General features: G+C 44.9%; 1 protein-coding gene across 1 annotated transcript in view; it reads left to right on the forward strand.

Annotated features, from left to right (window-relative positions):
* Positions 1-23,435, forward strand: part of dapk1 (death-associated protein kinase 1) — a 125,515-nt gene that overhangs the window by 96,399 nt on the left and 5,681 nt on the right. The window contains exons 21-22 of the mRNA XM_038984572.1: positions 4,226-4,485; positions 13,775-13,963. Of these exons, the coding sequence (XP_038840500.1) occupies positions 4,226-4,485; positions 13,775-13,963 (449 nt within the window). The remainder of the gene's footprint in view (positions 1-4,225; positions 4,486-13,774; positions 13,964-23,435) is intronic.

The raw sequence follows: 23,435 nt of genomic DNA on the forward strand, positions 1-23,435 counted from the left end.
CTTCCTGAGTGCTGCCTGCTCCGAAGCACCTCTCATTCACATGGCTCTCCATCACGTGATCGGGTCTCACAGTCTACAAGTGAAGACAGACACATCAGGGACCCAACTGCGCACCTCCTTATCCAATTCAGAGGTGCATATTGGAAGAACTGTCCACATTTACTTTTCGTCAGCCAACAAGATGAGTAGAAGGCCTAACGAACAGCAAAAGCACTAGCTTAAGTCAATCTACTTTCCCCCATTGTACAACAGTTGAATTATTCTATTCTGTGTGAGAAAAAATATTCCAAACATAGTCTGGGACAGTTGTGGGATGCAATAGATCCCAAATGAATACAACCACTAGCAGATCAGAATGTTCAACTTAAAATGTTGATAAACTATTAGGCTATTTCTTCACATTTTAAGCGCAGCAATGCACAGACGGCAGTAGGCTATAAGCGCAAATGTTCCATTAGCAGGAAAATACCGTTATCAAGTGACCACAAATGCAATTATGCATATAATGCTTTTATTATAAAGGTGAATTTTTATGGTGAAAATGATCTTCCCCAAACTTGAAACTCACGTGCTGCTTATGTATGCCAGTTAGGCTCTTACACCCCTTGTAAAGCGGATTAATGTGATTCATTTTAAGGAGATATTTGGACACTTTAGTGATACAAACCTTGTCAAAACATATAGGCCTATGGGCTAGGCTACATGAGGTGTGTAACTATGATTCGAAAAAGTCGCAAATAAATTGCTTTTTTTCTTGCCTTACGCCGGGCATCATTCACAAGTGATAATATATAATTCACAAGTGATAGGCTAATATTGTCACCCATCAGACTATTCTTGATTTAAATCTTGTCTTTACATATGCTAAATCATATGTGTGTGAAATTTGTTTTGATGTAGAATGGACCAAAAAATATATGTCATCTATGCACTTAAATAGCGAATGGAGGAAGCTTTTCCCGTTAATTTTCATGCCACTCAGGTAGGCTATACTCCTGTTGTAAAGAGAAGCAATGTGCTTAATATTAGAAAAGTTGGGAAATAAATATAGTAGGCCTAGCCTATAGAAAGTATGCCAAGCCTATAGACAGCTGATGGGATCCTCCTCTTTTTAGTAGAGGACATCACTCTGTTTTTTCACATAATTGAATAGCCTGTAGAAATGTTACGCAACATGAGCTCATGGGCTCTCATGAACTGTTTGATTAGATTTTCCATTACATTTTGCATTGATGTCAGAATGATTAGAGGGACAATAGAGTGTTGAGTACCAGGCAGTTAGCAAGTTTGGCAGGCTACTAATGACAGTCAGCATCAGAGCTTGGAGAAGTCTAATTACTGTGACTAAACGGTCATGTGGATTTTGACTGCCTTCGTGACCGCGGGTGGAGCGGTAATACGGTCACCGTAACAGCCCTAGTCAGTAGAGGTGGTGGGCATGAGAGGATCTAGAAGCCCATAGCTAGATGGTCAGTAGAGGTGGTGGGCATGAGAGGATCTAGAAGCTCATAGCTAGATGGTCAGTAGAGGTGGTGGGCATGAGAGGATCTAGAAGCTCATAGCTAGATGGTCAGTAGAGGTGGTGGGCATGAGAGGATCTAGAAGCCCATAGCTAGATGGTCAGTAGAGGTGGTGTGCATGAGAGGATCTGGAATCTCATAGCTAGATGGTCAGTAGAGGTGGTGGGCATGAGAGGATCTAGAAGCCCATAGCTAGATGGTCAGTAGAGGTGGTGGGCATGAGAGGATCTAGAAGCCCATAGCTAGATGGTCAGTAGAGGTGGTGGGCATGAGATGATCTAGAAGCCCATAGCTAGATGGTCAGTAGAGGTGGTGGGCATGAGAGGATCTAGAAGCCCATAGCTAGATGGTCAGTAGAGGTGGTGGGCATGAGAGGATCTAGAAGCCCATAGCTAGATGGTCAGTAGAGGTGGTGGGCATGAGAGGATCTGGAATCTCATAGCTAGATGGTCAGTAGAGGTGGTGGGCATGAGAGGATCTAGAAGCCCATAGCTAGATGGTCAGTAGAGGTGGTGTGCATGAGAGGATCTAGAAGCCCATAGCTAGATGGTCAGTAGAGGTGGTGGGCATGAGAGGATCTAGAAGCCCATAGCTAGATGGTCAGTAGAGGTGGTGGGCATGAGAGGATCTAGAAGCTCATAGCTAGATGGTCAGTAGAGGTGGTGGGCATGAGAGGATCTAGAAGCTCATAGCTAGATGGTCAGTAGAGGTGGTGGGCATGAGAGGATCTAGAAGCTCATAGCTAGATGGTCAGTAGAGGTGGTGGGCATGAGAGGATCTAGAAGCCCATAGCTAGATGGTCAGTAGAGGTGGTGGGCATGAGAGGATCTGGAATCTCATAGCTAGATGGTCAGTAGAGGTGGTGGGCATGAGAGGATCTAGAAGCTCATAGCTAGATGGTCAGTAGAGGTGGTGGGCATGAGAGGATCTAGAAGCCCATAGCTAGATGGTCAGTAGAGGTGGTGGGCATGAGAGGATCTAGAAGCTCATAGCTAGATGGTCAGTAGAGGTGGTGGGCATGAGAGGATCTAGAATCTCATAGCTAGATGGTCAGTAGAGGTGGTGGGCATGAGAGGATCTAGAAGCTCATAGCTAGATGGTCAGTAGAGGTGGTGGGGATGAGAGGATCTGGAATCTCATAGCTAGATGGTCAGTAGAGGTGGTGGGCATGAGAGGATATAGAAGCCCATAGCTAGATGGTCAGTAGAGGTGGTGGGCATGAGAGGATCTAGAAGCCCATAGCTAGATGGTCAGTAGAGGTGGTTGGCATGTGAGGATCTAGAAGCCCATAGCTAGATGGTCAGTAGAGGTGGTGGGCATGAGAGGATCTGGAATCTCATAGCTAGATGGTCAGTAGAGGTGGTGGGCATGAGAGGATCTAGAAGCCCATAGCTAGATGGTCAGTAGAGGTGGTGTGCATGAGAGGATCTAGAAGCCCATAGCTAGATGGTCAGTAGAGGTGGTGGGCATGAGAGGATCTAGAAGCCCATAGCTAGATGGTCAGTAGAGGTGGTGGGCATGAGAGGATCTAGAAGCTCATAGCTAGATGGTCAGTAGAGGTGGTGGGCATGAGAGGATCTAGAAGCTCATAGCTAGATGGTCAGTAGAGGTGGTGGGCATGAGAGGATCTAGAAGCTCATAGCTAGATGGTCAGTAGAGGTGGTGGGCATGAGAGGATCTAGAAGCCCATAGCTAGATGGTCAGTAGAGGTGGTGGGCATGAGAGGATCTGGAATCTCATAGCTAGATGGTCAGTAGAGGTGGTGGGCATGAGAGGATCTAGAAGCTCATAGCTAGATGGTCAGTAGAGGTGGTGGGCATGAGAGGATCTAGAAGCCCATAGCTAGATGGTCAGTAGAGGTGGTGGGCATGAGAGGATCTAGAAGCTCATAGCTAGATGGTCAGTAGAGGTGGTGGGCATGAGAGGATCTAGAATCTCATAGCTAGATGGTCAGTAGAGGTGGTGGGCATGAGAGGATCTAGAATCTCATAGCTAGATGGTCAGTAGAGGTGGTGGGCATGAGAGGATCTAGAAGCTCATAGCTAGATGGTCAGTAGAGGTGGTGGGGATGAGAGGATCTGGAATCTCATAGCTAGATGGTCAGTAGAGGTGGTGGGCATGAGAGGATATAGAAGCCCATAGCTAGATGGTCAGTAGAGGTGGTGGGCATGAGAGGATCTAGAAGCCCATAGCTAGATGGTCAGTAGAGGTGGTGGGCAGGTCCAAGGGCAGGCAGCTCCATGTCATCAGGGCGTCTGCAGCTTCTGGCAAACTACAGCCTTTGTTCTCCTGACCTTAACCCTCAGCCAGGCCACGTACTGGTTCAACATGTTAGTCTCAGGATAACATCTGTAAGCCAGTCACACAGACTCACTATGCCGTCACTAGTCATTCATCAAATCCTAAGGAATACATTTTAGTAGAAAATAATCATCCTGTATCTGTCTACTTTGTCTTGTCATATTCCCCTCCTCCTCTCTAACCCTTGACCTCTCGCTCCGGGCTCATCTCCTCTCTCCTGTGTTGTCATGGTTCCAGCCTGTCTTAACATCACATGACAGACAGCTTCAGAGACTACACCCATACAGTAGAACATGGTTTGAATGAGTTTGATAGAAATCTGACTGCAGGTATAGAGGTTTAGATAGGACTAGATCTGTAGGGGAATGTTGAGCTGACCAGTAACACAGTGTGTCCGTCCCCAGCGTTTGGAGGTCGCATCCATAGCCCGCTGACGGTAGTCCTTGTGGGGACTCATGCTGACGTGGCTTGCCTGCCTCGGGGGGCTGGAGGGGAGTTTGGATACGACAAGGAGAGGCCTCTACTCAAGGAGCTCCGGAACAGGTTTGGCAACGACCTGCAGATCTCAGAGAGGCTGTTTGTGATGGACGCTGGAGCCTCCACCTCTAAAGATGTCAAACTGCTCCGGAACCACCTGCTGGAACTACGCAATAACATCGTCTCTGTAAGTTCATCCACTCTGACAGCCAATAACATCGTCTCTGTAAGTTCATACACTCTGACAGCCAATAACATCGTCTCTGTTAGTTCATCCACTCTGACAGCCAATAACATCGTCTCTGTTAGTTCATCCACTCTGACAGCCAATAACATTGTCTCTGTTAGTTCATACACTCTGACAGCCAATAACATCGTCTCTGTTAGTTCATCCACTCTGACAGCCAATAACATCGTCTCTGTTAGTTCATACACTCTGACAGCCAATAACATCGTCTCTGTTAGTTCATACACTCTGACAGCCAATAACATCGTCTCTGTTAGTTCATACACTCTGACAGCCAATAACATCGTCTCTGTTAGTTCATACACTCTGACAGCCAATAACATCGTCTCTGTTAGTTCATCCACTCTGACAGTCAATAACATCGTCTCTGTTAGTTCATACACTCTGACAGCCAATAACATCGTCTCTGTTAGTTCATACACTCTGACAGCCAATAACATCGTCTCTGTTAGTTCATACACTCTGACAGCCAATAACATCGTCTCTGTAAGTTCATCCACTCTGACAGCCAATAACATCGTCTCTGTAAGTTCATCCACTCTGACAGCCAATAACATCGTCTCTGTAAGTTCATACACTCTGACAGCCAATAACATCGTCTCTGTTAGTTCATCCACTCTGACAGCCAATAACATCGTCTCTGTTAGTTCATACACTCTGACAGCCAATAACATCGTCTCTGTTAGTTCATCCACTCTGACAGCCAATAACATCGTCTCTGTAAGTTCATACACTCTGACAGCCAATAACATCGTCTCTGTAAGTTCATACACTCTGACAGCCAATAACATCGTCTCTGTTAGTTCATACACTCTGCCAGCCAATAACATCGTCTCTGTTAGTTCATACACTCTGACAGCCAATAACATCGTCTCTGTTAGTTCATACACTCTGACAGCCAATAACATCGTCTCTGTAAGTTCATACACTCTGACAGCCAATAACATCGTCTCTGTAAGTTCATACACTCTGACAGCCAATAACATCGTCTCTGTTAGTTCATCCACTCTGACAGCCAATAACATCGTCTCTGTAAGTTCATACACTCTGACAGCCAATAACATCGTCTCTGTTAGTTCATCCACTCTGACAGCCAATAACATCGTCTCTGTAAGTTCATCCACTCTGACAGCCAATAACATCGTCTCTGTAAGTTCATACACTCTGACAGCCAATAACATCGTCTCTGTTAGTTCATACACTCTGACAGCCAATAACATCGTCTCTGTTAGTTCATCCACTCTGACAGCCAATAACATCGTCTCTGTTAGTTCATACACTCTGACAGCCAATAACATCGTCTCTGTTAGTTCATACACTCTGACAGCCAATAACATCGTCTCTGTTAGTTCATCCACTCTGACAGCCAATAACATCGTCTCTGTTAGTTCATACACTCTGACAGCCAATAACATCGTCTCTGTTAGTTCATACACTCTGACAGCCAATAACATCGTCTCTGTTAGTTCATCCACTCTGACAGCCAATAACATCGTCTCTGTTAGTTCATACACTCTGACAGCCAATAACATCGTCTCTGTTAGTTCATACACTCTGACAGCCAATAACATCGTCTCTGTTAGTTCATACACTCTGACAGCCAATAACATCTTCTCTGTTAGTTCATCCACTCTGACAGCCAATAACATCGTCTCTGTAAGTTCATCCACTCTGACAGCCAATAACATAGTCTCTGTAAGTTCATACACTCTGACAGCCAATAACATCGTCTCTGTTAGTTCATCCACTCTGACAGCCAATAACATCGTCTCTGTAAGTTCATACACTCTGACAGCCAATAACATCGTCTCTGTTAGTTCATACACTCTGACAGCCAATAACATCGTCTCTGTTAGTTCATCCACTCTGACAGCCAATAACATCGTCTCTGTAAGTTCATCCACTCTGACAGCCAATAACATAGTCTCTGTAAGTTCATACACTCTGACAGCCAATAACATCGTCTCTGTAAGTTCATACACTCTGACAGCCAATAACATCGTCTCTGTAAGTTCATACACTCTGACAGCCAATAACATCGTCTCTGTTAGTTCATACACTCTGACAGCCAATAACATCGTCTCTGTTAGTTCATCCACTCTGACAGCCAATAACATCGTCTCTGTTAGTTCATACACTCTGACAGCCAATAACATCGTCTCTGTTAGTTCATACACTCTGACAGCCAATAACATCGTCTCTGTTAGTTCATCCACTCTGACAGCCAATAACATCGTCTCTGTTAGTTCATACACTCTGACAGCCAATAACATCGTCTCTGTTAGTTCATACACTCTGACAGCCAATAACATCGTCTCTGTTAGTTCATCCACTCTGACAGCCAATAACATCGTCTCTGTTAGTTCATACACTCTGACAGCCAATAACATCGTCTCTGTTAGTTCATACACTCTGACAGCCAATAACATCGTCTCTGTTAGTTCATACACTCTGACAGCCAATAACATCTTCTCTGTTAGTTCATCCACTCTGACAGCCAATAACATCGTCTCTGTAAGTTCATACACTCTGACAGCCAATAACATCGTCTCTGTTAGTTCATACACTCTGACAGCCAATAACATCGTCTCTGTTAGTTCATCCACTCTGACAGCCAATATCATCGTCTCTGTAAGTTCATACACTCTGACAGCCAATAACATCGTCTCTGTAAGTTCATACACTCTGACAGCCAATAACATCGTCTCTGTAAGTTCATACACTCTGACAGCCAATAACATCGTCTCTGTAAGTTCATACACTCTGACAGCCAATAACATCGTCTCTGTAAGTTCATACACTCTGACAGCCAATAACATCGTCTCTGTAAGTTTTTCCACTCTGACAGCCAATAACATCGTCTCTGTTAGTTCATACACTCTGACAGCCAATAACATCGTCTCTGTTAGTTCATACACTCTGACAGCCAATAACATCGTCTCTGTTAGTTCATACACTCTGACAACCAATAACATCGTCTCTGTAAGTTCATCCACTCTGACAGCCAATAACATCGTCTCTGTTAGTTCATCCACTCTGACAGTCAATAACATCGTCTCTGTTAGTTCATACACTCTGACAGCCAATAACATCGTCTCTGTTAGTTCATACACTCTGACAGCCAATAACATCGTCTCTGTTAGTTCATACACTCTGACAGCCAATAACATCGTCTCTGTTAGTTCATACACTCTGACAGCCAATAACATCGTCTCTGTTAGTTCATACACTCTGACAGCCAATAACATCGTCTCTGTTAGTTCATACACTCTGACAACCAATAACATCGTCTCTGTTAGTTCATACACTCTGACAGCCAATAACATCATCTCTGTTAGTTCATACACTCTGACAGCCAATAACATCGTCTCTGTAAGTTCATACACTCTGACAGCCAATAACATCGTCTCTGTAAGTTCATACACTCTGACAGCCAATAACATCGTCTCTGTTAGTTCATACACTCTGACAGCCAATAACATCGTCTCTGTTAGTTCATCCACTCTGACAGCCAATAACATCGTCTCTGTTAGTTCATACACTCTGACAGCCAATAACATCGTCTCTGTTAGTTCATCCACTCTGACAGCCAATAACATCGTCTCTGTTAGTTCATACACTCTGACAGCCAATAACATCGTCTCTGTTAGTTCATACACTCTGACAGCCAATAACATCTTCTCTGTTAGTTCATACACTCTGACAGCCAATAACATCGTCTCTGTTAGTTCATCCACTCTGACAGCCAATAACATCGTCTCTGTTAGTTCATACACTCTGACAGCCAATAACATCGTCTCTGTTAGTTCATCCACTCTGACAGCCAATAACATTGAATCAATGTTTATTTGTCACGTGTCGAATAGAACAGGTGTAGTAGACCTTACAGTGTCTTATTGGTATTATTACATGTCTTGTGTTTCAGTGTATGTTTCACAGTATTCTCAGCGTAGTTCTGGGTTGTTTTGCTGCTTATGTTTTTCATTTGACATTTGTCTTAGGTGTTTTCTAATTGTTTTACATTCCGTATCAAACCATTTTTCAGAAACTTTTTGTTTCTGATGTTGGATTTCGTTTTTCTCAGATTTGCTGAATTGACCCCTTTCATTGTTTTGATATTGTTCTGGAAGACCTGTGTAGAGTTCATTATTTCATCTGCACTGTTTGGAGCCTATCTGTCTGATTTGGTTCTAATGAGTATTGCTGGTTAATTTCTTCCGAAAAACCTTGATCTGACAATGGCGTCTGTGATCCGACAATGGTGTCTGTGATCTGACAATGGTGTCTGTGATCTGACAGTGGTGTCTGTGATCTGACAGTGGTGTCTGTGATCTGACAGTGGTGTCTGTGATCCGACAATGGTGTCTGTGACCCGACAATGGTGTATGTGATCCGACAATGGTATCTGTGGTCTGACAGTGGTGTCTGTGATCTGACAATGGTGTCTGTGATCCGACAATGGTGTCTGTGATCCGACAATGGTGTCTGTGATCCGACAATGGTGTCTGTGATCTGACAATGGTGTCTGTGATCCGACAATGGTGTCTGTGACCCGACAATGGTGTCTGTGACCCGACAATGGTGTCTGTGATCCGAAAATGGTGTCTGTGATCTGACAATGGTGTCTGTGATCTGACAGTGGTGTCTGTGATCCGACAATGGTGTCTGTGATCCGACAATGGTGTCTGTGATCCGACAATGGTGTCTGTGGTCTGACAGTGAATGCACTAATGGATGCACTAACTACACTTGTCCCAAGAGCTGAGCAGTAAGTAAACTGACCTAAAGAGTCCCCTCTGATTCTACCATTAAGCGTGTACAGGCCTAAGGCTCGACAGAGATGCACTAACTCCTTCCCATTTTTGTTCAGTATTTGACCAGGACTGTTTCTATTATTTATGATAGGGCTACTGTACACGGAGGGGTGTCCAAATATGTGGTGGTTACCTCCCTCATCAGTGTAGTCAGGCTCAGAACCTGTTCTCGCATTGGAATCTCCACAAAGAAGCACTTTACCCTCTGCCTGAAATGTAATGATTTCTGTCTGGAGATTGTCAACAAACTGATCCTCATGATATGGTGAATCTGAAGGAGGAGCACAAGCTGCACATACAGTTGAAGTCGGAAGTTTACATACACCATAGCCAAATACATTTAAACTCAGTTTTTCACAATTCCTGACATTTAATCCTAGTAAAAATTCCCTGTCTTAGGTCAGTTAGGATCACCACTTTATTTTAAGAATGTGAAATGTCAGAATAATAGTAGAGAGAATGATTTATTTCAGCTTTTATTTCTTTCATCACATTCCAAGTGGGTCAGAAGTTTAAATACACTCAATTAGTATTTGGTAGCATCGCATTTAAATTGTTTTACTTGGGTCAAACATTTCGGATAGCCTTCTACAAGCTTCCCACAATAAGTTGGGTGAATTTTGTCCCATCCCTCCTGACAGAGCTGGTGTAACTGAGTCATGTTTGGAGGCCTTCTTGTTCGCACGCGCTTTTTCACTTCTGCCCACAAACGTTCTATAGTATTGAGGTCAGGGCTTTGTGATGGCCACTCCAATACCTTGACTTTGTTGTCCTTAAGCCATTTTGCCACAACTTTGGAAGTATGCTTGGGGTCATTGTCCATTTGGAAGACTCATTTGCGATCAAACTTTAACTTCCTGACTGATGTCTTGAGATGTTGCTTCAATATATCCACATAATTTTCCTCCCTCATGATTTCATCTATTTTGTGAAGTGCACCAGTCCCTCCTGCAGCAAAGCACCCCCACAACATGATGCTGCCACTCCCGTGCTTCACGGTTGGGATGGTGTTCTTCGGCTTGCAAGCCTCCCCCTTTTTCCTCCAAACATAACGATGGTCATTATGGTCAAACAGTTTCATCAGACCAGAAGACATTTCTCCAAAAAGTATGATCTTTGTCCCCATGTGCAGTTGCAAACCGTAGTCTGGCTTTTTAACTTGTTATGGCTGCAAGCCCGAGGTCGGTACACTTATGACAACATCCAGCTCAATTGCAGGGCGCGAAATTCAAAATCTATTTTTTTTAAATATTTAACTTTCACACATTAACAAGTCCAATACAGCATTTGAAAGATAAACATCTTGTGAAACCAGCCAACGTGTCCGATTTTTAAAATGTTTTACAGCAAAAACACCACGTATATTTATGTTAGTTCACCACCAAATACAAAAGAGGACAGACATTTTTCACAGCACAGGTAGCATGCACAAAGCCAACCTAACTAACCAAGATCCAACCAAACAAACCTAGAAACAACTTCCTCAGATGACAGTCCTATAACATGTTACACAATAAATCTATATTTTGTTCGAAAAATGTGCATATTTGAGCTATAAATCAGTTTTACATTGATGCTACCATCATAGCTACAGTCAGAAATAGCACGGGAGTAGCCAGAGTAAATACAGACACCAACGTCAACTACCTAATTACTCATCATAAAACATTTCAGAAAAATATATGGTGTATAGCAAAATGAAAGACAAAGATCTTGTGAATACAGACAATATTTCCGATTTTTTAAGTGTTTTACAGCGAAAACACAATATATCGTTATATTAGCTTACTGCAATGGCTAACACACAACAGCATTGATTCCAAGTAATCGGTAGCGATAGCACAGCTCGACAGATATATGAAATAGCATCCCAAATTGGGTCCTTATCTTTGTTGATCTTCCATCAGAATGTTGTAAAGGGGTCCATTGTCCAGAACCTTCTTTGTTTGGATCCAGAACGAACTATTTCCCTCTTGAATTAGCAAGCACACTGGCCGTGCGGCGCTAACCTCTCCTTCTTGAAAAGATTCTTCCAAAGCATCACGTCTAAAGTCCCGAATAAATTTCAATAATATAATTAAACTATATTGAAAAAACATACTTTAGGATGATATTGTGACATGTATCAAGTAAAATCGAAGCCGGAGATCATATTCACCTATAACGACGGTTTTCCAGGAGGCAATTCCAGGTCCAACTTCGCGCCTTCGAAACAAAAAATAATGGCGGACCTCTCACTCAAAGATGATGTATTCAATCCCTGAACGAGATATTCAAGTCATTTCTGCTCTCACTTCCGCATGACACCCAAGGGAAGGCGTATGACGTGTTTCTATAGTCCCAAGTGACATGCCCTTTTATAGACAAGCTCTTGAAAAAAGACCTCGCATTTGGAAATCTCACTTCCGGATAGGAAATGGGCTGCAGAAAGAGTTCTGGTTCACTTAGAGAAATAATTCAAACGGTTTAAGAAACTAGAGAGTGTTTTCTATCCAATAGTAATGATAATATGCATATTGTACGAGCAAGAATTGAGTAGGAGGCCGTTTGAAATGGCCACCTCTTTCCAGGTTACTCAGTGCTGCCCCTTGCAGCCATAAGAAGTTAATGGTGGTTTTGGAGCAGTGGCTTCTTCCTTGCTGAGCGGCCTTGCAGGTTATGTCGATATAGGACTCATTTTACTGTGGATATAGATACTTTTGTACCTGTTTCCTCCAGCATCTTCACAAGGTCCTTTGCTGTTGTTCTGGGATTGATTTGCACTTTTCGCACCAAAGTACGTTCATGTCTAGGAGACAGAACGCGTCTCCTTCCTGAGCGGTATGACGGCTGCGTGGTCCCATGGTGTTTATACTTGCGTACTATTGTTTGTACAGATGAATGTGGTACCTTCAGGCGTTTGGAAATTGCTCCCAAGGATGAACCAGACTTGTGGAGGTCTACAATTTTTTTTCTGAGATCTTGGCTGAATTCTTTTGATTTTCCCATGATGTCAAGCAAAGAGGCACTGAGTTTGAAGGTAGGCCTTGAAATACATCCACAGATACACCTCCAATTGACTCAAAGTATGTGTATGTAAACTTCTGACCCACTGGAATTGTGATACAGTGAATTATAAGGGAAATAATATGTGTGGACACAACTATATTGGTTGTTGGGAACATAGCCTGTGCCCGTTCTGCCACTCTTCTCACTTCCCCCGATACATTTTCACCTTTGGCACGAAGGTGGTTTGTGCCAGTGTGGATGATGATGTTGTCAGGGGTGTCAATCCTGGTCTGACTGAGGAGCTGCACTATCAGTTGTAGTACACCAGAACTTATACACCAGGTGTCTAGGGAATCATCTCTCCTGACCAAGAGCTTCCCATTTTAATCGATGAGGATTGCAGTTGTGGGTATTCTGACCTGGGCTGGTGCAGACTGGGAGGCTGGTATTCTGACCTGGGCTGGTGCAGACTGGGAGGCTGGTATTCTGACCTGGGCTGGTGCAGACTGGGATGCTGGTATTCTGACCTGGGCTGGTGCAGACTGGGAGGCTGGTATTCTGACCTGGGCTGGTGCAGACTGGGAGGCTGGTATTCTGACCTGGGCTGGTGCAGACTGGGAGGCTGGTATTCTGACCTGGGCTGGTGCAGACTGGGAGGCTGGTATTCTGACCTGGGCTGGTGCAGACTGGGAGGCTGGTATTCTGACCTGGGCTGGTGCAGACTGGGATGCTGGTATTCTGACCTGGGCTGGTGCAGACTGGGAGGCTGGTATTCTGACCTGGGCTGGTGCAGACTGGGAGGCTGGTATTCTGACCTGGGCTGGTGCAGACTGGGAGGCTGGTATTCTGACCTGGGCTGGTGCAGACTGGGAGGCTGGTATTCTGACCTGGGCTGGTGCAGTGTCATCAGGCTGTGTGGTGGAGGCCATGCTGGTTGTGCTGGTCTCAGGTTCTGCTTGCGTTGTACCAAGCTGGTGGACATGTTATCTAGATGCAGAGGACATAATGACCAGCTGCTGGTTGAGGCTGTCAATGTATTTATTTCCATAGCAACTCTGGTGATGTTGGCTACAATGTTGCAAAAGAAGCCTACCTTGTTTTTTGTATTTTTTGTCTTTAGAGAAATGTGACTTGTGACAAATTGAGTCTAAAAGCTTTTTTTGAAATCAACAAAGCTTGAGAAGACTTTGCCTTTGTTTTGGTTTGTTTGTTTGTCAATGAGGGTGTACAGGGTGAATATGTGGTCTGTTGTACTATAATTTGGTATGAAGCCAATTTGACATTTGCTCAGTAAATTGTTTTCGCTGAGTAAATGTATAAGTCTGCTGATGATGCAGAGCATGTTCCCAAGGTTGCTATTGACACATATCCCACGGTAGTTATTGTGGTCAAATTTGTTAAGTCCCTCTCTCTCCCCTCTCTGACAGACCTGTAGTCCCATGTCGGCCCTTTCAGAGTGTCTGGTCTCGACCCTGCCCTCCTGGAGGAAAATGAGTGGTCCTAACCAGCTGACGTCATGGCAACAGTTTGTCTCTGACGTCCAGGAACACATCAACCCACTGGTCAGCGAGGAGCACCTCCGAGGGGTCGCACAACAGCTCCACAGCATGGGAGAGGTACACACACACACACACACACACCCACACACACACCCACACACACACACACACACACACACACACACACACACACACACACACACACACACACACACACACACACACACACACACACACACAGCAGCTCCACAGCATGGGAGAGGTACACACACAAAGACACACACACACACACACACACACAGCAGCTCCACAACATGGGAGACGTACACACACACACACACACAACAGCTCCACAACATGGGAGAGGAACACACACACACACTATTACACAAAAGTCCAAACTCCAACGTAAGTCGAGTGCACCTCAAATAGTGTCAAGGATCTGTATTCAACCCAGGATACTCCCCTATTCAGTGTCTGTGTTGTGAGGTTATTTTCCTGCCACCAGGTGTCACTGTTTAGCAGTGTGTTCCTCCATCTGGAAACAGTGATTGGACTGTTGGGACATGTTGATGTTGACAAGAATGACTCTGCTCTGGTAGATAGACAGCCAACTGGCCTGGACAGACTTCAACGTGTCTTGTACTTCACACATTTCAATACCAGTCTTGAGATTATATTAGATATGCCAACTTCATTCACATTTCTCTCTCCTACTCTCTCTCTCTCTATCCATCCACCCATCCATTCATCTCTCGCTCTCTATCATCTCTCTCTCTCTCTCTCTCTCTCTCTCTCTCTCTCTCTCTGTCTCTCTGTCTCTCTGTCTCTCTGTCTCTCTGTCTCTCTGTCTCTCTGTCTCTCTGTCTCTCTGTCTCTCCGTCTCTCCGTCTCTCCGTCTCTCCGTCTCTCCGTCTCTCCGTCTCTCCGTCTCTCCGTCTCTCCGTCTCTCCGTCTCTCTCTCTCTCTCTCTCTCTCTCTCTCTCTCTCTCTCTCTCTCTCTCTCTCATTATCCATCTATCTCACTCAATTCAATTCAAGGGGCTTGATTGGCATGGGAAACATATGTTAACATTGCCAAAGCAATTGAAATAGATAATAAACAAAAGTGAAATAAACAAAAAATAACAGTAAACATTACACTCACAAAAGTTCCAAAATAATTAAGACATTTAAAATGTCATATTATGTCTATATACAGTGTTGTAATTATGTGCAAATAGTTAAATGGAAAATAAGAAACATAAATATGGGTTGTATTTACAATGGTGTTTGTTCTTCACTGGTTGCCCTTTGCTTGTGGTAACAGGTCACACGTCTTGCTGCTTTGATGCACACTGTGGAATTTCATCAAAATTGGATTTGTTTTTTAATGCTTTGGGGTTCTGTGTAATCTGAGGGAAATATGTGTCTTTTAATATGGTCATACGTTTGGCAGGAGGTTAGGAAGTACCTCTCAGTTTCCACCTCATATTGTGGGCAGCGTGTACATAGCCTATCTTCTACATACAGTGCATTCAGAAAGTAGTCACTTTTCCACATTTTGTAACAGTACAGCCTTATTCTACAATGTATTAAATCATTTTTCCTCATCAATCTACACACAATACCCCATAATGACATCACAATACCCCATAATGACATCACAATACCCCATAATGACAAAGCAAAAACAGGTTTTAAAAAAAACAGAAATTTGACATTTACATAAGTATTCAGATTCTTTACTCAGTACTTTGTTGAAGCACATTTGGCAGCGATTACAGCCTCGAGTCTTCTTGGGTATGACGCTACAAGCTTGGCACACCTGTATTTGGGGAGTTTCTCCCATTCTTCTTCTAGAGTAGTAAAGTCAAATACTGTATATTCTAATCGTTTAAAGTATTTGTGTCAAACTCCTTCTATGCAGGGCCGAGTGTCTGCGGGTTTTCAGCCTCCCTTGTACTTGATAGATGAATGAAGGTCACTAATTAGTAAGGAACTCACCTCACCACGTTGTCTAGGTTACAGTAAGGAACTCACCTCACCACGTTGTCTAGGTTACAGTAAGGAACTCACCTCACCACGTTGTCTAGGTTACAGTAAGGAACTCACCTCACCACGTTGTCTAGGTTACAGTAAGGAACTCACCTCACCATGTTGTCTAGGTTACAGTAAGGAACTCACCTCACCACGTTGTCTAGGTTACAGTAAGGAACTCACCTCACCACGTTGTCTAGGTTACAGTAAGGAACTCACCTCACCACGTTGTCTAGGTTACAGTAAGGAACTCACCTCACCATGTTGTCTAGGTTACAGTAAGGAACTCACCTCACCACGTTGTCTAGGTTACAGTAAGGAACTCACCTCACCACGTTGTCTAGGTTACAGTAAGGAACTCACCTCACCATGTTGTCTAGGTTACAGTAAGGAACTCACCTCACCATGTTGTCTAGGTTACAGTAAGGAACTCACCTCACCACGTTGTCTAGGTTACAGTAAGGAACTCACCTCACCACGTTGTCTAGGTTACAGTAAGGAACTCACCTCACAACGTTGTCTAGGTTACAGTAAGGAACTCACCTCACCATGTTGTCTAGGTTACAGTAAGGAACTCACCTCACCATGTTGTCTAGGTTACAGTAAGGAACTCACCTCACCACGTTGTCTAGGTTACAGTAAGGAACTCACCTCACCACGTTGTCTAGGTTACAGTAAGGAACTCACCTCACCATGTTGTCTAGGTTACAGTAAGGAACTCACCTCACCATGTTGTCTAGGTTACAGTAAGGAACTCACCTCACCACGTTGTCTAGGTTACAGTAAGGAACTCACCTCACCACGTTGTCTAGGTTACAGTAAGGAACTCACCTCACCACGTTGTCTAGGTTACAGTAAGGAACTCACCTCACCACGTTGTCTAGGTTACAGTAAGGAACTCACCTCACCACGTTGTCTAGGTTACAGTAAGGAACTCACCTCACCATGTTGTCTAGGTTACAGTAAGGAACTCACCTCACCATGTTGTCTAGGTTACAGTAAGGAACTCACCTCACCACGTTGTCTAGGTTACAGTAAGGAACTCACCTCACCACGTTGTCTAGGTTACAGTAAGGAACTCACCTCACCATGTTGTCTAGGTTACAGTAAGGAACTCACCTCACCACGTTGTCTAGGTTACAGTAAGGAACTCACCTCACCACGTTGTCTAGGTTACAGTAAGGAACTCACCTCACCACGTTGTCTAGGTTACAGTAAGGAACTCACCTCACCATGTTGTCTAGGTTACAGTAAGGAACTCACCTCACCACGTTGTCTAGGTTACAGTAAGGAACTCACCTCACCACGTTGTCTAGGTTACAGTAAGGAACTCACCTCACCATGTTGTCTAGGTTACAGTAAGGAACTCACCTCACCATGTTGTCTAGGTTACAGTAAGGAACTCACCTCACCATGTTGTCTAGGTTACAGTAAGGAACTCACCTCACCACGTTGTCTAGGTTACAGTAAGGAACTCACCTCACCACGTTGTCTAGGTTACAGTAAGGAACTCACCTCACCATGTTGTCTAGGTTACAGTAAGGAACTCACCTCACCACGTTGTCTAGGTTACAGTAAGGAACTCACCTCACCACGTTGTCTAGGTTACAGTAAGGAACTCACCTCACCACGTTGTCTAGGTTACAGTAAGGAACTCACCTCACCACGTTGTCTAGGTTACAGTAAGGAACTCACCTCACCATGTTGTCTAGGTTACAGTAAGGAACTCACCTCACCATGTTGTCTAGGTTACAGTAAGGAACTCACCTCACCATGTTGTCTAGGTTACAGTAAGGAACTCACCTCACCATGTTGTCTAGGTTACAGTAAGGAACTCACCTCACCATGTTGTCTAGGTTACAGTAAGGAACTCACCTCACCATGTTGTCTAGGTTACAGTAAGGAACTCACCTCACCATGTTGTCTAGCTCTTAATTGAAAGGAAAAACCAAAAACCTGAAGACACACTAGGCACTCCATGGAATGAATCTGACACCACTGATTTCATGGAAAGAAACAACTTTTCAGCAGCTTCTTCAGTGAGAGTTGATGAAGCCACACAGGCAGCCCATGTCTGATTATTTACCTGCTTGTTGGTCTTTAGACCAATCTAATACCTCGTGGACAGATTCACATGTTAAACGGACTTCTACCCTACATGGTGCTGAACCTTGGTTCCTTCTACCCTACATGGTGCTGACCCTTAGTTCCTTCATGGTGCTGAACCTTGGTTCCTTCATGGTGCTGAACCTTGGTTCCTTCATGGTGCTGAACCTTGGTTCCTTCATGGTGCTGAACCTTGGTTCCTTCATGGTGCTGACCCTTGGTTCCTTCTACCCTACATGGTGCTGAACCTTGGTTCCTTCATGGTCCTGAACCTTGGTTCCTTCATGGTCCTGAACCTTGGTTCCTTCATGGTGCTGACCCTTAGTTCCTTCTACCCTACATGGTGCTGAACATTGGTTCCTTCTACCCTACATGGTGCTGAACCTTGGTTCCTTCATGGTGCTGAACCTTGGTTCCTTCATGGTGCTGAACCTTGGTTCCTTCATGGTGCTGAACCTTGGTTCCTTCATGGTGCTGACCCTTGGTTCCTTCTACCCTACATGGTGCTGAACCTTGGTTCCTTCATGGTCCTGAACCTTGGTTCCTTCATGGTCCTGAACCTTGGTTCCTTCATGGTGCTGACCCTTAGTTCCTTCTACCCTACATGGTGCTGAACATTGGTTCCTTCTACCCTACATGGTGCTGAACCTTGGTTCCTTCATGGTGCTGAACCTTGGTTCCTTCATGGTGCTGAACCTTGGTTCCTTCATGGTGCTGAACCTTGGTTCCTTCATGGTGCTGACCCTTGGTTCCTTCTACCCTACATGGTGCTGAACCTTGGTTCCTTCATGGTCCTGAACCTTGGTTCCTTCATGGTCCTGAACCTTGGTTCCTTCATGGTGCTGACCCTTAGTTCCTTCTACCCTACATGGTGCTGAACATTGGTTCCTTCTACCCTACATGGTGCTGAAGCTTGGTTCCTTCATGGTCCTGAACCTTGGTTCCTTCATGGTGCTGACCCTTAGTTCCTTCTACCCTACATGGTGCTGAACATTGGTTCCTTCTACCCTACATGGTCCTGAACCTTGGTTCCTTCATGGTGCTGAACCTTGGTTCCTTCATGGTGCTGAACCTTGGTTCCTTCATGGTGCTGAACCTTGGTTCCTTCATGGTGCTGAACCTTGGTTCCTTCATGTTGCTGACCCTTAGTTCATTCTACCCTACATGGTGCTGAACATTGGTTCCTTCTACCCTACATGGTGCTGAACCTTGGTTCCTTCATGGTGCTGAACCTTGGTTCCTTCATGGTGCTGAACATTGGTTCCTTCTACCCGACATGGTGCTGAACCTTGGTTCCTTCATGGTCCTGAACCTTGGTTCCTTCATGGTGCTGAACCTTGGTTCCTTCATGGTGCTGAACCTTGGTTCCTTCATGGTGCTGAACCTTGGTTCCTTCATGGTGCTGAACCTTGGTTCCTTCATGTTGCTGACCCTTAGTTCCTTCTACCCTACATGGTGCTGAACATTGGTTCCTTCTACCCTACATGGTGCTGAACATTGGTTCCTTCTACCCTACATAGTGCTGAACCTTGGTTCCTTCATGTTGCTGACCCTTAGTTCCTTCTACCCTACATGGTGCTGAACATTGGTTCCTTCTACCCGACATGGTGCTGAACCTTGGTTCCTTCATGGTGCTGAACCTTGGTTCCTACATGGTGCTGAACCTTGGTTCCTTCTACCCTACATAGTGCTGAACCTTGGTTCCTTCTACCCTTCATGGTGCTGACCCTTGGTTCCTTCTACCCTACATAGTGCTGAACCTTGGTTCCTTCTACCCTTCATGGTGCTGACCCTTGGTTCCTTCTACCCTTCATGGTGCTGAACCTTGGTTCCTTCATGGTCCTGAACCTTGGTTCCTTCTACCCTTCATGGTGCTGACCCTTGGTTCCTTCTACCCTTCATGGTGCTGAACCTTGGTTCCTTCATGGTCCTGAACCTTGGTTCCTTCATGGTCCTGAACCTTGGTTCCTTCATGGTGCTGAACCTTGGTTCCTTCTACCCTACATGGTGCTGAACCTTGGTTCCTTCATGGTCCTGAACCTTGGTTCCTTCGTGGTCCTGAACCTTGGTTCCTTCATGGTCCTGAACCTTGGTTCCTTCATGGTCCTGAACCTTGGTTCCTTCATGGTGCTGAACCTTGGTTCCTTCTACCCTACATGGTGCTGAACATTGGTTCCTTCTACCCAACATGGTGCTGAACCTTGGTTCCTTCATGGTGCTGAACCTTGGTTCCTTCTACCCTACATGGTGCTGAACATTGGTTCCTTCTACCCTACATGGTGCTGAACCTTGGTTCCTTCTACCCTACATAGTGCTGAACCTTTGTTCCTTCATGGTCCTGAACCTTGGTTCCTTCTACCCTACATGGTGCTGAACCTTGGTTCCTTCTACCCTACATAGTGCTGAACCTTGGTTCCTTCTACCCTACATGGTGCTGAACCTTGGTTCCTTCATGGTGCTGAACCTTGGTTCCTTCTACCCTACATGGTGCTGAACCTTGGTTCCTTCTACCCTACATAGTCCTGAACCTTGGTTCCTTCATGGTGCTGAACCTTGGTTCCCACATGGTGCTGAACCTTGGTTCCTTCTACCCGACATGGTCCTGAACCTTGGTTCCTTCATGGTGCTGAACCTTGGTTCCTTCTACCCTACATGGTGCTGAACCTTGGTTCCTTCATGGTGCTGAACCTTGGTTCCTTCTACCCGACATGGTCCTGAACCTTGGTTCCTTCATGGTGCTGAACCTTGGTTCCTTCTACCCTACATAGTGCTGAACCTTGGTTCCTTCTACCCTACATAGTCCTGAACCTTGGTTCCTTCATGGTGCTGAACCTTGGTTCCTTCTACCCTACATGGTGCTGAACCTTGGTTCCTTCTACCCTACATAGTCCTGAACCTTGGTTCCTTCATGGTGCTGAACCTTGGTTCCTTCTACCCTACATAGTGCTGAACCTTGGTTCCTTCTACCCTACATAGTGCTGAACCTTGGTTCCTTCATGGTGCTGAACCTTGGTTCCTTCTACCCTACATAGTGCTGAACCTTTGTTCCTTCATGGTGCTGAACCTTGGTTCCTTCTACCCTACATGGTGCTGAACCTTGGTTCCTTCTACCCTACATAGTGCTGAACCTTTGTTCCTTCATGGTCCTGAACCTTGGTTCCTTCTACCCTACATGGTGCTGAACCTTGGTTCCTTCTACCCGACATGGTGCTGAACCTTGGTTCCTTCTACCCTACATAGTGCTGAACCTTGGTTCCTTCATGGTGCTGAACCTTGGTTCCTTCTACCCTACATGGTGCTGAACCTTGGTTCCTTCATGGTGCTGAACCTTGGTTCCTTCATGGTGCTGAACCTTGGTTCCTTCTACCCTACATAGTGCTGAACCTTGGTTCCTTCATGGTGCTGAACCTTGGTTCCTTCATGGTGCTGAACCTTGGTTCCTTCATGGTCCTGAACCTTGGTTCCTTCATGGTGCTGACCCTTAGTTCCTTCTACCCTACATGGTGCTGAACCTTGGTTCCTTCTACCCTACATGGTGCTGACCCTTGGTTCCTTCATGGTGCTGAACCTTGGTTCCTTCTACCCTACATAGTGCTGAACCTTGGTTCCTTCATGGTCCTGAACCTTGGTTCCTTCATGGTGCTGACCCTTAGTTCCTTCTACCCTACATGGTGCTGAACCTTGGTTCCCACATGGTGCTGACCCTTGGTTCCCACATGGTGCTGACCCTTGGTTCCTTCTACCCTACATGGCTGGAAGTCTACAGATTACAGAATGTATTACTATTTTTGTTGGTCAGCATGGAGTCAGTGTCATCTATCTACTCATTTGACTATGTGTCATAAACAGCTCCTATAAGACAGCAGATTGCTGAGACGTGCCTTGTTTATGCAAGTTTTACATGCTTTAGGTCTGATATCTGCCAGGAGGAGGATCGTTTTCTTTTACATGGCCTGTAATGTCTCTTCCCCTCATACCCTGGAATACAATCTGTTCACTCAGATATTTCACTGTCAATTTCTGTCATCAACCTACTAATTAAACATATGGCCATAAATTACATCAAGGACTTTCATTCTCCTTGGCAGTATTCTGGCGACATACTTGGAAGACACACTCGCAAACACAGTAGAGTCTTCAGTTCCACATCATGACAGTAGAGGTCACTCATGTGACAAATGACAGTAAAAGCAGATGCTTTTGGAGAGACTGCAGCACCATAGGTTAGTTGTATAAGTCTTTGGTTGTAGTGTTAATTAGTTAATGTGTCTTTCCCACGAATTAGCATTGCATTTATTTGCAGTGCTGTCATTTACTTTCCACTCAAGGATTGCTCCAGCACAGAGGCTACCACGATACTGTTGACTTTAGGTCATGTGAGAGACAGAGGCTACCACGATACTGTTGACTTTAGGTCATGTGAGAGACAGAGGCTACCACGATACTGTTGACTTTAGGTCATGTGAGAGACAGAGGCTACCACGATACTGTTGACTTTAGGTCATGTGAGAGACAGAGGCTACCACGGTACTGTTGACTTTAGGTCATGTGAGAGACAGATGCTACCACGATACTGTTGACATTAGGTCATGTGAGAGACAGATGCTACCACGATACTGTTGACTTTAGGTCATGTGAGAGACAGATGCTACCACGATACTGTTGACTTTAGGTCATGTGAGAGACAGAGGCTACCACGATACTGTTGACTTTAGGTCATGTGAGAGACAAGGGCTACCACGATACTGTTGACATTAGGTCATGTGAGAGACAAATGCTACCACGGTACTGTTGACTTTAGGTCATGTGAGAGACAGAGGCTACCACGATACTGTTGACTTTAGGTCATGTGAGAGACAGAGGCTACCACGATACTGTTGACTTTAGGTCATGTGAGAGACAGAGGCTACCACGGTACTGTTGACTTTAGGTCATGTGAGAGACAGATGCTACCACGATACTGTTGACTTTAGGTCATGTGAGAGACAGAGGCTACCACGATACTGTTGACTTTAGGTCATGTGAGAGACAGAGGCTACCACGGTACTGTTGACTTTAGGTCATGTGAGAGACAGAGGCTACCACGATACTGTTGACTTTAGGTCATGTGAGAGACAGATGCTACCACGATACTGTTGACTTTAGGTCATGTGAGAGACAGAGGCTACCACGATACTGTTGACTTTAGGTCATGTGAGAGACAGAGGCTACCACGATACTGTTGACATTAGGTCATGTGAGAGACAGATGCTACCACGATACTGTTGACTTTAGGTCATGTGAGAGACAGAGGCTACCACGATACTGTTGACATTAGGTCATGTGAGAGACAGAGGCTACCACGATACTGTTGACATTAGGTCATGTGAGAGACAGAGGCTACCACGGTACTGTTGACATTAGGTCATGTGAGAGACAGAGGCTACCACGGTACTGTTGACTTTAGGTCATGTGAGAGACAGAT

The sequence above is a fragment of the Salvelinus namaycush genome, unplaced genomic scaffold (genome assembly GCF_016432855.1).
Source record: "Salvelinus namaycush isolate Seneca unplaced genomic scaffold, SaNama_1.0 Scaffold249, whole genome shotgun sequence".
Classification (NCBI taxonomy): Eukaryota; Metazoa; Chordata; class Actinopteri; order Salmoniformes; family Salmonidae; genus Salvelinus; species Salvelinus namaycush.